This window comes from Metopolophium dirhodum, chromosome 2 (genome assembly GCF_019925205.1).
Source record: "Metopolophium dirhodum isolate CAU chromosome 2, ASM1992520v1, whole genome shotgun sequence".
Lineage (NCBI taxonomy): Eukaryota > Metazoa > Arthropoda > Insecta > Hemiptera > Aphididae > Metopolophium > Metopolophium dirhodum.
The window spans coordinates 4,784,152-4,800,249 of record NC_083561.1 but is presented as its reverse complement, the minus strand read 5'-3'; the positions used below and the strand labels follow the sequence as shown (position 1 = coordinate 4,800,249).

Genomic DNA, 16,098 nt, shown 5'->3' with positions numbered 1-16,098 from the left:
TACGCCTACTAAACTCGGTGCATACCACATTACGGTATTTCAATATTTTAGCCGTAGGTTTATACCACGATGACCCGTTCGTACCGCGTTTTGACCTGTCGGTATAGTGTGGGGGGGGGGAAGGGTGATGGTGGGTTTGCGGCCGAAATGGGATATTTGGCGAAATTATTATGCCTGCTATAAAGACCTTAATGAAAAGCCGGAAATATTCACAGACCCGGTCGTAGGTAAAATAAATAGGGCAATAAATTGTCCGGCAAAGAAGACGACGAATATTATACCCATTGCACGTCGAATAATTGCGGTGTCGTCCAGGGAATAAAAACAAAACTGAATAATATTATACATGGCTACCTGACCATGCTCACTCCCCCCATCTTCCCCTCAAATAAGGATTTACTCAGATTCTGTTCTTTGAAATACATACATTATAATATATGGTCTACGGACCATAATATTTATATTTGTTGTACAATTTAAGAAGTGTACTGCAATGGCAATACAATTAATGTACCATTTCAAGTGAAAACTAACCGTTTTTACAGTAAATTTTAAGCGGACGACTTTATGGATAATGTATATCGTACATGGATCTAAATGAAAATTCATATGAGTAGTTTCTGAGTTATTGAAATATATAATATATTATGGATAATGGGTAGTCCTTAAAAATAGTTTTACAAAAATATAATGTGTAATATTGGCAGTAGTACCTATATTTTATATCCAGGTAAATTTTAAAAACTATAAAATGTTTATAATAAGAATCCAAATCTTCCAAACTTATTCAGTGTTCGTATTATTGTGGAACTATTATCCTTAAACACACGGAGTTGAATAACTCAAAAAATACTCGTTCGGTTTAACCAAGTAAAAAATGATTGACAATTTATATGGGGATTTATATGGGGTGGTTCTAATTTGAAAAAAATAAATATGTTAGCATCAATGGAGAACAAACCGCGCAAATGGCATGACAAATATAAGTATTTAAAATATATTATATATCTACTTAAAAGCGATTCGTCCCGTAAAAGTTCGTATTATGTTGTGCGATCCGCGGAGAGGCCCTCAGCGTCGGTTGTGAATAAAAACTTTCAAAACAGCATTGCCGTATTTGGCGTGTCGTTATTATCACACAGAAGTAACTGTTTCATGAAAATATTTTGCCGAGATTTTCCCACTGCTTCCCATTTTCCATTGCCTTTTTCGTGGAATTTCCCACCGTGGCTATATTGTCCCGCGAATCGGAACCTAGGCTCTTTATTCGGAAAATCCCTGGTAGCTGGTGTAAGCGCAATAATGATGTGCCTAATATTATAATCGTTTCGCCGCGCATTCGCTGCCGACGGGTCGACCATCAGCACTCGTCGCGCCGGCAACGGTGAGAATATTTTATAGTTTTGGAATATTGTCGTTCGAACGATAAATAATTATTGACAACGCGCCGGATTGGCCAGTATTGCGGCGCGGTCGAACGACGACGACGACATTGCAATCGTGCAGAAACGTCGACGACGATAGTAACAACGTCGTGCCCGTACGTTATTTTTGGCGAGGAACGTAGTATCGTAACGGGACAGGAAACGATTTCGTGTGCCACGCGTCCGACAGCAACGTCGTACCTATACGTCCTACAAATAACGCAATTATTTATCAGCTATTAATCCGTCTTGCGGCGGCGGCGGCGGCGGCGGTTCGCGCGAAATGGGACGGCCACCGCAAAAAAAAAATAATAATAAGTGGTACGCGCGGCTCCGGTCCGGAGACAACGGCGGCGCACGACCAGGTTTGGCCTCCTTAAAATTCGATAACTGCATTCCTGCGCGAACCCGACGACGGCGGCTGCGGCGAATACGCACGGTCGCGGCACCGCGGTCGAACGTTATTTGCGTTCGAAATGTTGACGCGTATGCCGAATTATCGCATTATATTACATTGATCGCCGTATTTGTCGTACACGAACCGATGGCGTTTAAATATTATAACCGCGGCGGACGGGGCGCGTCTTATAAAATAATAATTGATAATAATATTATTATGACCCGCGTCGTGTATCGTATACCGTCACGCGTGCCTGAAATAATATACATTTATGCGCAGGTTAATATCATTACCTCGTAGCCAGCCAAAACTCTATTTATTACGATTCCACTCAAATCTCTCCAACCACCGAAATCCTCTAATCTCAAACCTATCTGCCCTCAGCATTCCAGGTGACCCTGGAAGACGTCTAAAACGAAAATGGTGTCGGGACCTCCTCACTGAATAAAACCCATCCACAACTCCAAGAAGTCCCATCACTGGATGGATTCTTCGCTCAAGTCTTCAGTCACTTTTTATTAATCTATTACAACACTTACGCTTATTGTAAAAATAATATATTTACAGATTGTGTAATAAAACTAATTAAAACAAAAAAAAAAAAAATCATTATGACTGCGTATAATACGAGTCCGGGGCAGTGGGGCTTGTTGTGTTTTAATACCTTACCGAACGAAAGTCGTACCGGAGAAGAGTCGTACAGCGGAACGGTTTTTTTTTTTTTTTCAGAGTACACTAAAATAGAAGTATCGGTTCAGATTATTTAATTATTAGTGAACAGATGGGTGTGGAAAACGACGAGCTGACGAGTATATCATATTATTATCTTCACACGAAATCGTTATTATACACGTTTGACACTGGAGAAGAGTACCGGAGAAAAGTCGTACAGCGGAACGTTTTTTTTTTTTTTTTTCAGAGTACACTAAAATAGAAGTATCGGTTTAGATTATTTAATTATTAGTGAACAGATGGGTGTGGAAAACGACGAGCTGACGAGTATATCATATTATTATCTTCACACGAAATCGTTATTATACACGTTTGACACTGTTCGACCACTATTAGGTGTATGTTACGGTATTATGATGTAGGTACCTACCTACCTATATTAGTAATATATATATATATATATATATAGTATTGTATAGAGATACCGGGTTGATAAGAAAAATTGCTGTGATATGTTGGTTTTTATTACAAAAATACATTTTGTATTACAATTTACGTTTGGTTCAAAAATCGGTCGTGAAAAACGTCCTAAAAACTTGAAAAATACCATTAAAATAAGTATGATTGTTGTTTTGGAACAACGGGAATAAAAATGACGTTGCGTCAAAATCTCAACCCTGCATAATATGACAACCATTAACCTGTTGTATGTTTTTAGTAATGGCTAATGTATTATCACGGTGCGGACACCGTTTTTGTCAGTTTTGTCTGACGACGATGTCTTCCAGCAGTATAGACCGTAGGCAGGTTGGCGAAAGGTTCGTCACGATATAATATCGTTTACATATTCCTCGCACAATAATTATTTACGTGGCTTATAAGTGTTGCCTATCCTATACATATTCACACTGGACAGAATCCGAATATTATTTCGACGCCTTCAGTCTCGTCCTCCGTGGCCTATCGATGATCACGCTAAACGGTAAGGAACATGAACCGATTATTTTTCTGCCTCCCCCCCTCCCTCTTCTAACAGCTTATATATTATATTAATAATTTCGTTCTCGTTGGATGAAACTAAAAAAAAAAAAAAAAAAAAAATGTAGACTATAGAGTAGTAAAAAAACATTGTTTGATTTCCCTATTATTTGAATATAAAGAGAAATCCGTTTGTATACGAGTATAATTATTCGATATTATCTACGCAGATGACGAAGAACACGCGTTATTTGTTTATTTTACGTTTATACGATTCTTGAAAATTCATCCGGCTTAAGGGCGAATCCGATGATAATCAGCTGGCTCCTTGTTATAGGTCAATATTATAGGTATGCGTGCTGGATGCAATGCATTTCGAGTTGAGCTCTATCGTTCAGCGACATTACAGCCACAAAACCGTTAGTTTCTCATTAAATGTTAACACACATGGTCCCCCGTGAACTTTTACCGAGATTTTCGCATGTCGTGTTCTTTTTTAAAATTTTTGGATAAAAAAATACAGGGTCGGATATTTCGAATATATAAAAAAATAAATCGTAAGTAATAACCCGGTGATCCGTCATAAAATGTATAAGATATTATTTATGTTATAGATTAATGTACCATGCAACATTATTGTTGTGATAAACGTAAAACACACCAACCACATTTTTTTCCGCCACGACTCAATAACATCACAATTTATAGAAACAGGAAACATGCTCACGTTATCGGTTATTTGAATATTGAGTATCAACATTTTTTTAATCTCTCAAAAATGGTTGTTCAACTAGAATAATATTGCAAGTGTTATTATAGAGAAATGCGGTTTATGTTGCTTTATTTTTCTCTCTATTTATAAAATATAACTCATATAAATGCAAATACTTTGTTTTAGCAGAAGTGCCAGAAGTCCATCAATATTATAATATTATCTAGTGTTCCTGAGAAAATATAAAAATGCAAACAAACGCTACATAAGAAGGATTGTGAGAATTACGTGTGCGTACATGGTAGCAAATTGAGTGAAATATGAATTGCACCCCAAAATTGGTAAACAAAAAAAAAACGTAATAAAGCTTACATTTTTATTCAACAATATTGTCTGCATTTTAATTACTCAAGTCAGTTCCCCAACTTGAAACGAGAATGTATTAAAACGTTTCATATAGGTAATTACATTATAACAAAGTCGCGGAAAATCATTAAATGTCAGATAAACATTTTTGGATCCTTAGATAATATGGATCTCGTTTTCCTCTCTATTTGATTATAATTTATTTACTGAAAACAATTATATTATTACAATTGTTGTCGAGTGCGCGTCGAGTCATTCGGTGCTATTGTCTTGTGCGTGTAAGTGCAGGGTGAACAAAGTGATACTAATTTAGTGAATTGCCATTGGAACGTGACTAGAAGTTTACGATGTGTAAATGTGTATACCTACTACACTGCAGCAGGCCTCCGAAAAAGCGTAATGCACGCGACACCTGTGCACGGCATAATATATTTTTATTGGTAAAAAAAGTAATAAAAACCGTTTCGTCGGACGAAATGTAAATAAATCGTTTCCGATAAAAAAAAAAAATAATATATATATATATATAGCTGTATACGCTTTTAAATAGTCGTGATGGGCACGGGCAGATGAAAACGGCTTATATATCATGTACAAGTGATTGAAAGTAAAACAGTACAAGAGAGATACGATTACGGGTGAACTGTACGCCGCCGTGGTGGGGACCGGAGAGAAATTTCCCCGGGGGCGGCTGCAGGTCCCGGCCGTTTAGAAAGTACCAGTTTTCTGGAGAAACGATTTTCGTGGGACACGACATCGTTGTCGTATCGGAGGCACATAATAATATTATGTACCGCATTATAAATTATAATATTCTATCGAAGTATCGAAGTGCACACGTACACAACGTGTAATATATAAATCTCGCGTTGTGTACCTACGATTCCGGTTGCTTTCTACACGGCGGCCTATAGCTATATATAGCGTCCTGGCACGCCCACATGGTCGACACATATACGCGACCGGTATGGAGGTCACATCCTTGAACCCGTTTCGGTGGGAGCCCGCGCCCGTCTTCGCGCCCGCATCCGGATTTAGGTTTCCGGAATACCACTGGACGCGGTCAGGTCGGATATAGGTAGGTAAGCACATTATAATAGGTAACCGCGCATTCGCCCATTGAAATACGGATGGACGGCTAGTACGGTGGTCCATTCTCTATATTTTATCGGATTGAAAGAAGAAAAAAAAAATGGAAGAACGTTGAAGAATATTTTCGCGTTTTATTGGATTCAATGAATTATTCAATAATTTAGGTATAGTAGGTTGTTCCTAACTGATGTACTGTTAGTTTTAATGATATTGAAGAAAAAAATGTCAATCTTAATGCATTGTCGACCCGTAGAAAAACGCAGACATTTCCATTTTCCTTCCTTTGAAAGTTAATAATGTCACAGGTAGTAGGTGCCCGGGGATTAGGGCTGGCGTCGGCAATAATGATTATTATTATTTATGTAGACGGATATTTGATATCTACGTGGCCAGACTATACTCTCTCCGTCCGACACTCTCTCCGTCTCTCGCCCTCTCTCCCTACCCCCTGTCTGTCTGTCTGTCTGTCTATCCTTTTCTCTCGCTCTTTCACTCACTCGTTCCGGGATAACATAGGACTGGTGACGTCACGGAATACATCCCGAGATCGTTTTCGCCGTCGTTTGGCCATTTTATGAGACCTTTCGTTTCCATGCGGATACGGCTATATAATACCTACGGCCGGCTGCAAAGACAGATACGACTTTCTAGAGCCATACAGTCTTGGCAAATATTACTATTAATATTATTATCGTTTCGGCCGTCGAGCTAATCGCACGAGGTTGGTACACGGTTTATATACAGTTTGGAGTGAAAACGATCGTCGGTCAACGACAACAAAACCGTGTTCATCTATAATACCGGAGAAATGTTATAACTGTGTTTCTATATTATTATAATATACTATAATATTAAAAGTAGTCGAAGGTCGAACGGCGATTTTAGTGCATACGGATACGTTAAAATGTGAACACTAAGATAGGTTATATTGTGGTAGTTACTATAGTTAGTATAACTGGTTATAACGGTTCAATCGTGTAAAAATGTTGTAATTGTACCTCCGAACAAGATCTACAATAATAATTAGTATACATTTTTGGTCGAATTCAACAAGTGTTGCATTAAATCGTAATGATGTTTTTACACGGGAAATAATAATGATAATAACATTATGCATCTCGAAATAACGATATAGCCTCGGGAAATAAATCGAGAATACACGTGCAAGGCGAGGTAAATATTGTACCTACGATGTCGTGCAACGCGGTCGAGTCTCTCATTCGTGTAATTAATATTTCCTTGTTGTAATCGGTACCTATTGTATATATTTTAACACCTAACCGCCTCGGGCTCGACCGAGGCATGCGCTGCGTTCGTCTCCTTATTGGACCATTGATATTTGCGGGCTCGAATAATGAAGCGTGTTAAAATGCACGCGAGAAAATAAATAGAGACGAAAAGTCCACACCAACGCACACGGAATAAACCATTCGGCAATATATTATATTATCAATATACCTATACCTATTATAGTATTGTAATTAATCACTGCAGTCCGTATAATATGTTGGAGGTACGTTGGAAAATCGTACGCTAGCGTGGATGATAAATCACCGGAAAAGTTTCGATGGGAAATGAGCTCGATGTGGCGTGAGTATTTGCCTCGATCTATAACACTATACACTGTGCACCGTGGTGAATGCAGCACCAGGTACTGTGTTATGTTATATTAATCACAATATTAGATTACGTTGATATGCCTATGCCGTTGAGCCGTATCTGTAAACGCATAACACCCGGCGGACATCGCGTTAATTATCTGGATTATGTTTTTCGTCTTTTAAACGTCTCGGCGATAGTGACGGTAACAATATTGTCATCACGGTCGTCTATACACATTGTTTTAGTGTCGGACCAACTGCAAAATCGCCCGCGGTGCGCACCTACCTTATGACGTCATCTTCGATGGCTTTTTTTTTTTAGCAACTATCGCGATACCCGAGAAATAATACTAATAAGGTTCTAAAAACCTTATAGTTAGACATCAGGAAGCCAGTAAGGTTAGAGGCTTTATAGACGTTACTCGTTATAGACTGTGCACAGCACAGTTATTCGTGATCGAACATGACCGATAGGAGTTGACCAGAACCTCACTCGCTCGGTTCGTCCGTAGTCTCGTAATATAAAAATTTAACTTTACAGTTTTACACGTACATAGTAGATTAATCTCTTTGAAATAACTTTACGATCGATTCTAATTGAAATACGCGAGTCGTAATCGAAGCACGCAAACGAGAAATTCAACCATTTAACGGAGGTAACACCGAGGAGTGGGCGTATAAAGGGACCCATCGATTCCGCAAGTATAGGTGCAGATAAATTTAAAACAACCTATCAATTATCATCTGTGGTCAACTTGGTTACACCGAATTTAATTATAACAGTATATATAAAATGTAATCCTAATACAAGTCGATTTTTTATAAGTCATTTTTCAAAATGTTGAATAATTGTCAGGCTTCAAAACTATAAAATATTATTCCTTATAATATGAATATTGGAAAGAAATACATTAATTTATAAAACAAAATATATTCCCTGATTTATAACTTTTGATGGATCGCTGTTGAATCGCTTAATTCTCTTTTGAGCTGATTTGAAAAACAGAAAAAAACTGTACATTTTAACATTATAATCAATAATGTATATATAGGTACCAATTAATAAACGATTGACGAAATTACGATTTATAACTTTTTATACTTCCACTATACTTTCCTGGTTTGACTAGTGTTTATATTGTTAGCATACTTTTAAAACAATTGTCCTACTTCGAATGGCTTAAACTTACAATTCAAAATTGGCGGAATCAATGTGGGTTAATTAAATCGCTGCTGCACTTTGTTGCGGAATCAATGAACATTTTTTCCAAAAAGGTCTAATGGAAATATGGAATAGGATAAAGCCTGGAGGCGCATATAAGTGGCCCAAAGAAGGTAGAAAATAAAATCACAGGTAATCGATTCGGGACGTGTAGCGGCGATGGATGCGGTGAGGCGGTGGTGGCGCAACCGGACGAAAGTTACCGGAAGTTTTTATGCACTCACGCGCTCGACCCTTGGCCACCGTCCTGGTCTCGCCGGATTCGTCGTCGTCGTCATCGTCGTCGTCATCGTCGTCATCGTCGTCGTCGTCGTCACTGCCGCTCGTGGCCGCGGCCGACGTATCGTCGTCGTCGTCGTCGTCGTCGTCGTCATCGTCGTCGTCGTCATCGTCGTCGTCATCGCTCGCGTTGGCCGGCGCAGGAGCAGCCGCGGCCGCGATACTGTTGGACTCGACAGCCTGCACGGAAGACGCGACGAGAGCGGCACCGTCCTCGCCGTCCGTCAAGTCGTCGTCGTTGGGCACGGGCGAGAGCAGCGTGACGGTGTGTGGTCCGTCCTGGTCGGCGGCCGCCGCGTCGTCCACGCCAGCGCCGTCGTCATAGTTGACGCTGGACACCGCGGAGCCGTCGCCGCCCGTCCCGTAGTCCGACGAGTCGTCAGCCGGTGACGACACGGACAGGCCCTGCACGGGCACCGCGGTGGTGGACGCCTGTCCGAACACCAGCGTGCTAACCGAAGACGTCTCGTCCTCTTCTTCGTCATCTGTGATCATGCAATACACAAGAACAACAACGTCTATTATTATGTCGGCGTACACGTTAGCAATAATATTATTTAATATTGCGACATCGATAAAATAGTAAAACAATAATAATATTATTATAGTAAGCGACTTTAAGTATTTTATATTTACATGGAAATCTGACAAACCCGTATCCTTTCGGCAGCAAACATCGCGAAGTTTAAATGAGTAGCATACTTAGGTATTAAGTTATTTTAATATATATATACACACACACACCGATTTCTTTTATGTTTTTTTTTTTTACCTCCGCATACGAATGATGAATGCAGAAGAGTTCTTTCTATTTTATTATATTAATTACATACTTCCTTCGTCCTCGTCGTCACCGCAGTCACCTTCGTCGTCTTAAGACACGTCTTCATCGCCGGATCGCAGCTTACAGTACGACGACAGTATATATACCTCGAAGTCGGTTATTGTATATATTATATTATGGGTACGTGTAGGTTACTGGTTTATATTGGTACATACGAACTTTGATCATTTTTTTTTGCACCCTACCTCGAAAATATCGCTGCAACCGGGATATTTTCTATGATCTCGAGATTCAACCCGCAGCCCAACCCGACCGTCGTCGATCGGCGAAAAATAAAAAATTATTATCATTACTATTATTATGTGCCTCGTCGGCCTTGACCCGCACGCTGTTGGATTTCAAGTGAAAATTTAAACTGAACTCCAAGCCGTACACAATAGTAAACTTACAGACCTTTTATAGTACTATCATCTCTACGACATCCGAATACCAACAGGTGCGCGTATTGTTATGATAATATTATTTCGACTACAATTATTGCACGTTACGTAGACGGATAAAACAATATTATATTTGGCCGATATAAATATATCAATAATATTATGCGCGTGCGGATCTATGCGCTCACAATAACAATAGTAAAAAAAAATAATAATAATAATAATAATAATAATAATTGTTCGGCGTCGAGTCGGTATGGTACAGGTGCGCGGACAGGAAACGCATATCATAGAATATAATGACATTATTCTATTATATTATTACAACGGAACCTTTTTCCGGGCGAAATTCCTCGCAAAGTTCCTGCGAGCTTGCCCAACATTTCACCCACCACACACCATCCTTCAGGTATACATCACTACACCACGCACAGTATAAAGCGAAACACTAACTTCTGTTGTGTGTGTGTGTGTGTGTGTGTGTGTGTGTGTGCGTGTGTGTGTGTGTGTGTGTTGTGTGTGTTGTGTGTGTGTGTGCAGAATATACCTTCACCGTTATTTGTTTTTTTTTTTCCCCATACTTTTACTGTATTGTAATAATATTGTTTATATTATTAATTATTATACGCTGTACCTATAATAGTGTGATCATATCATTATAATATAGTATTATAATGACAATAATGCGCTCGGCACTGATAATAAGTAAGGTGTGGATTTAAATTATTAACATAATGTAGTTTCAATGTATTCAAATCTGTTTATTTGCTGAAATATTTGCTATCACAGCCATGTTTTTTTTTTTACTTTTTGATAAAAATAAATAATAATTCGTTATGACACTCAAAGATATTAATATTATTATAATAAATCTTACTCTATATTGAACACGAATTAACATAATTTTGTTTTGACTGTTATTAAATGACACACTACAATATTATTTATATATATATATATATATATATATATGCATGTATGTATTCGTTATTCGAGTAGTTGTTGTTTGGTAACAAATTGTCGTAAATATATTTTTATATATTATTATATATTATATCATATTATGTATAAAAAAAAAAAATTATAGGTGTAATATTATAGCATTGAAATATTGAATTTCTAATATCTAAAATAAATTATTAATTAATAAATAAATAAATAAATAAATAAATAAAAACTTTGAATAAATAAGTTTTGTTTTTACATTCTTAAATCTATGTCGTTGTTTTTGTTGTTGTTTTTTTTGTATATCATAGTGTTTTTGATCGAGTCCGTTAAGTAGTGAGATGAGTTTCTCGATGTTGTTTTTCACATGTCATATACAATGTAAAAATGTGTATACATATATATATATATATATATATTTTATGTACACATTGTCGTATCTTGATGTTATGTTTCTGTAATTGTTAGTCTCCCGCGGTCGATCGGGTTCGATCAACCTAAAAAAAACAAACAGACACACAATGCCAAAATTACACTCGTGTCATAGAATCCAACAGATGGCATATATACGTAGGTACGTTATGTGGCGTGCGGCATGCTACACGCACATCCAAAAATATATACCCACAGGGAAAAATGGAAAAAATCTGAACCAAAATTTGTCCTCGCCGGATTGATAAATAATTATGAGATACTCGCAGAAAAGACTGTTGGTCGTAAGTGGTCGAAACCACTGTGGAAAATGATGGAAACGACGTAGTGTTTTTTTTTTTTTTTATTATTAAACCCGATAGTCTGTGTATTGTTATCGTTACTATGATAACGTTTAGCATAATATTGCTTAGCGATACGACCGGGGACGAATTTTGGCCGAATTTTATGCATATCGTTGTCGGGTAATTACAACTAAACTACATGAAATGATCAGATGAATGAGTGGAAGATATAACATTAATGTCGTGGAACCGTATGTATGAATTCATATTACGGTAGTAGTACAAACATATACATAATGACCGTCCTGTGACTGTTATGAAACCGGCAGAAGCAACATTGAATAAAAATCACTATAAAACATAATTGTCATGTGTTTATGTTTACAGTTTTGCATTGTTCGCTGTTCGCAATTCGTTTTGGTAATATTATGTAGTGCTTTTGTGATGATTTTCGGTGTCAACGATCGAGAGTATTAATCATTGTTTATCGAGTCACCGTTATCAGGTGTGTAAAGCGAGCAAAGAATAAGAATAAGAAGAAGAAGAAGAAGAAGAAGAAGACGATGAACAACGAAAAATAGAAAAAATATAATAAAGCGAATAATAATGTTATTAGAAAAAGTGTGCACAACAGCGGTTTTCTCAGCCACGTACCATTGCCCGGGATGTAATTATTATTATATTATGCCCACTTTGCAGGTGTACAATACTGTGTACAGGTATAGAGACGCGTGCGCGGCGGTGACGGAGATCGTGACCGAGATCGGATTTTATCCGTACGAAATTCCGGGGGAAACTCGTTTATTTATCCATCGGTTTTCGTTGTTTCCTTTTCCCGTGGACCGATATCGCAACGTGCGGGTATATAGGTACGTGTACCGCACGTTCGGTACGAGAGATTTCGAATCGCGGAAAAACGCTGGTTGACGAGAAAATGAACTCTGGCGAAATCGTCGAAACGTTTGGCACTCTCGACGGGCGATCGGGGGGGGGGGGGGGGGGGAGGGAGGGTCTGGCGTTTCCACCGTCCGCTTCCATTATCCGCCTCCCGTGAACTTAATCGATTCGGTTGCGTGTCGTCTGAACACTGTTCGATGGTGACGAATATCGATCCGATCGGATGGACACAGCGGCCGCGCACGGTTGAGCCGACGTTTTAAAATTGTTTTCGGCGTAGAATTGTGGGTACACACAAACAGGGTGTCATCGACTGCACACGCACACTGCAGCAGTGGGATGCGAACGCGTCCAAACGTCGCCGAAAAAGCGCGAAAGTCCGACGTCCGGGACGATAGCGAATCGCGTACCTGCGTACCGCGTTTTTTTTGTTGAATAAAACTCGACGTGTGCGTCCGGGGGACGCGGAAGAGCATCTAAAAGTGATAAAATCCAGAAAGAAAAAACCCCCGCCCGTTATACCGACTATATCCAACAAATTCCTGCGTTTCGAGAGAAATGAGGTGGGCAATATACATTGGTACGTGGCGCAGAACAATTAAGTGCTGCGTAAAGCCGGGTTCACACTGCACCGTGTCACGTCGTGTTTCGTAGGTAACCACATGTTCGTGCCCGAAACGTTTGCTTCAAACAAGTTGAATACTATATTCAACCGTATACACGACAAGGCGTAGTGAGAACCCGGCTCGAAGCTTTTATTTCTATCGTTTCCCCTGATGGTGCAGCATTTAAAGGCAATAATACGTGAAGATATGGTCGAGCGACGCTCAATCATGGTTACACCATATATATTGTGATAATATGTGGCGAACGTGAAAAAATAATATTATTTAATTATGTATAATCGGAAAATCGTGACTGACCTCCGAGGATGTCTTCGAAGAATCGGTCGAAGTAATCGTCGTCTTCGTCTTCGTCATCGTCGTCGTCGTCGTCGCCACCGGAACTCGCGGCTGGGGCCGCTGTGGAACCGGAAGTCGATCCGGAAGCTGCTGCCGACTGATCGGCGGCGCCATTGGCGGCGTTTGCGCTGGCCGGTTGTGGCACGACATCTTCTTCTTCCTCGTCGTCATCGTCGTCGTCGTCGTCGTCGTCGTCTTCCTCTTCCTCGTCATCGTCGTCGTCGTCGTCGCCGGTGATGTCCAAGTCGACCACATCGTCGTCGTCGTCGTCGTCATCGTCGTCCTCGTCTGTGGACGCTTCCGGCGCGACGGCGGCCGGCGCGGACGGCAGAGCCACCGGAACCGATTCGGAAACGGGGGCCGGTTGCACGGCGGCTGTCTCGGCCGACTGCCGGCCACTGTCCGGCGACGTGGCTACCAGCTTGTCTGCCGTCTCTGAGGCGGCCGCGTTCGCATGGTGATTTTCCTTTTCCGGTTCGGACGTCGAGCTGCTAACGATGGGTGACGAGCTGGCGCTGTACATCAGCGCGCAGCATCCCAAGCTCACGATCAGCACCCATTTTATCATCTGAAACACCATCGCGGCACAAATAAACACGCTATGTCGTTTCATATATATATATTATATATACACACACACACACACACACACACGATGATCTACGCTATAATACTATTATTATATGTACACGCCGGTAGTTCGGAGTGGCCTCGTCCCCAAAACCGAGTTTGGGGCTCGGGGGGCACCGCGACCGAATCAGGTATATTTTTCTAAAGTACCTAGGTAGAGAGCCGAGACCTTGAAAAAAAAAACCGTGTTCTCGTGGTTACGACCACGGTGTCCGAGGTATATACGAACGTTGTGCATTTCAAAGACATGTCTCGTGTATGTGTTTCGAGAAGAGGATCTCGGTATTTCTAGTTTAACGGTTTTTTTTTTTTTTTGGTCGGCATTTCGTTAAGCCGTCACCCGGAAACGTGGTCGAGGTATGTCGCTGACCTACTCGCGTCCACGACATCGACCCGAAACTGGTTCAAGTGTATAATATTCTAATCATTATATAACAATATTATTATTAATGGTATAAATAATTCACCTTGAACCTTGGTGCGTTCCCAGAACGCCGCGAACAAACCCGTCACAGAACCACCACATTGCGCGTACCCTATTGCTATATAATATGTACGTATTTAATATATAATATATATGTATTTACTACGCTACTACGTCTATTTATGCGTTTTTTTCTTTTTTTTCGCCAACTATTATTTGATTTACATTATACCATATAATGTATAACAAACATAGGTATATTAGATATACTGAGGTTGGCGTAAAAAAAAAAAATAAAAAAAAAAACACCAAGCTAAAAACAAGCGCCTTCGGTTTGCCCGCTCGTACGACGACAACCTGGAAAAGCGTTTGCGATTTGTGCGATCCCAGAACCCACGGGTGGAGGAAGTCATACAAGAAGTAATAATATTCTCACCGATAGATTGCGAGAAGGAGGCGACTTGACATCGCTGATCTCATTAGGGACACTAATGGAGATCGTGGTAGTATCCAAGGGTCGTTTATTATATTTCTCATCCTGGCTCGTATACATCCTAAAATATTTAGGGTAATCTCAGTCCGAGTCTACACGCCAAATTAAAAATATATCATTATTTTAATTTTATTTTTGTCATTTCTCGAACCGCTGACTTTGGAGTTTCGATTATTCCACACGATCTTCCGCAGTAAAATATATTAATATCTGTTTGTGGTGGCTATTATTGTTGTTGATCAACGTGTACGAGTTTAAAATATATATATTTATTTCATATTTATCGTATTGGAAAAAAAAAAAAAAAAAAAACAAAACACTAACCTTTGAAATGTTGTTAATGAAAACGTCTTCTAGGCGTCAGTAATTTCCGCACCACGGAATTGATTTTCGGCTTACGATCCGAACAGTAGTCGCGAATCGGTGTAAAAAAAAAATTATAACTCGCAACACTCTATATGTAAAGGCACGCACGCACGGAATATTTGATGGTAAACGCACGCGAATCAGCAAACCGAACACACTGGCAGCAGTTGTACTACTCTCCGACTATTCAGTCAACTCTTAAATGCGCGTACTGAGCTTCGGCAATTGACTAAAAGAGTAGTTTAAACTTAGAAGAGCTATATACCGGAGAAGGTGCCGTTATAGTTGATGACCTGCGCCGTGCCAAGTGCGCGCCAAGAAGACTTTCCCTAGGACGTGGCCCCCCTCCCCTTCGTCCTCCCGGCAGCAGGAGAATAGTGTTTTTTTTTTTTTTTTTAAAGACAAAAATCGTCGGCTATAACACACACACACACACACTCATGTCCATCTATAATTTTCCAATGTGAAACTCATTTTGTACATCCTATTTTATATTATACCTCCGTTTGCATTCCGACTGCCCAAAATCATCACGGCCTTACGTCCGCGTCCGTATCACACCGATTATTATTATTATATTTTATTATCCTTTAAATATATTTATTATTTAAGCGTCGTCGTTACACGCGTAGAGCGTCGTCGTTACGCTGATAGGACACATAATATTATATTACCTAGTTCGAATGGAATATAAT

General features: G+C 39.8%; 1 protein-coding gene across 5 annotated transcripts in view; it reads right to left on the bottom strand.

The window, feature by feature from the left end:
- LOC132939587 (clumping factor A-like) overlaps window positions 1-15,659 on the bottom strand; it is a 40,696-nt gene extending 25,037 nt beyond the window's left edge. For 2 of the 5 annotated variants that reach the window (XM_061006838.1, XM_061006839.1), the window contains exons 1-4: window positions 15,362-15,659; window positions 14,981-15,098; window positions 13,452-14,058; window positions 8,671-9,231 (exon numbers count right to left, since the gene is read on the bottom strand). In XM_061006838.1, the coding sequence (XP_060862821.1) occupies window positions 8,671-9,231; window positions 13,452-14,058; window positions 14,981-15,097 (1,285 nt within the window). In that variant the 5' untranslated portion in view covers window position 15,098; window positions 15,362-15,659. The remainder of the gene's footprint in view (window positions 1-8,670; window positions 9,232-13,451; window positions 14,059-14,980; window positions 15,099-15,361) is intronic. The other 3 variants (XM_061006840.1, XM_061006841.1, XM_061006842.1) reach the window with 3 other exon arrangements.
- Between the last annotated feature and the right edge of the window lie 439 nt (window positions 15,660-16,098).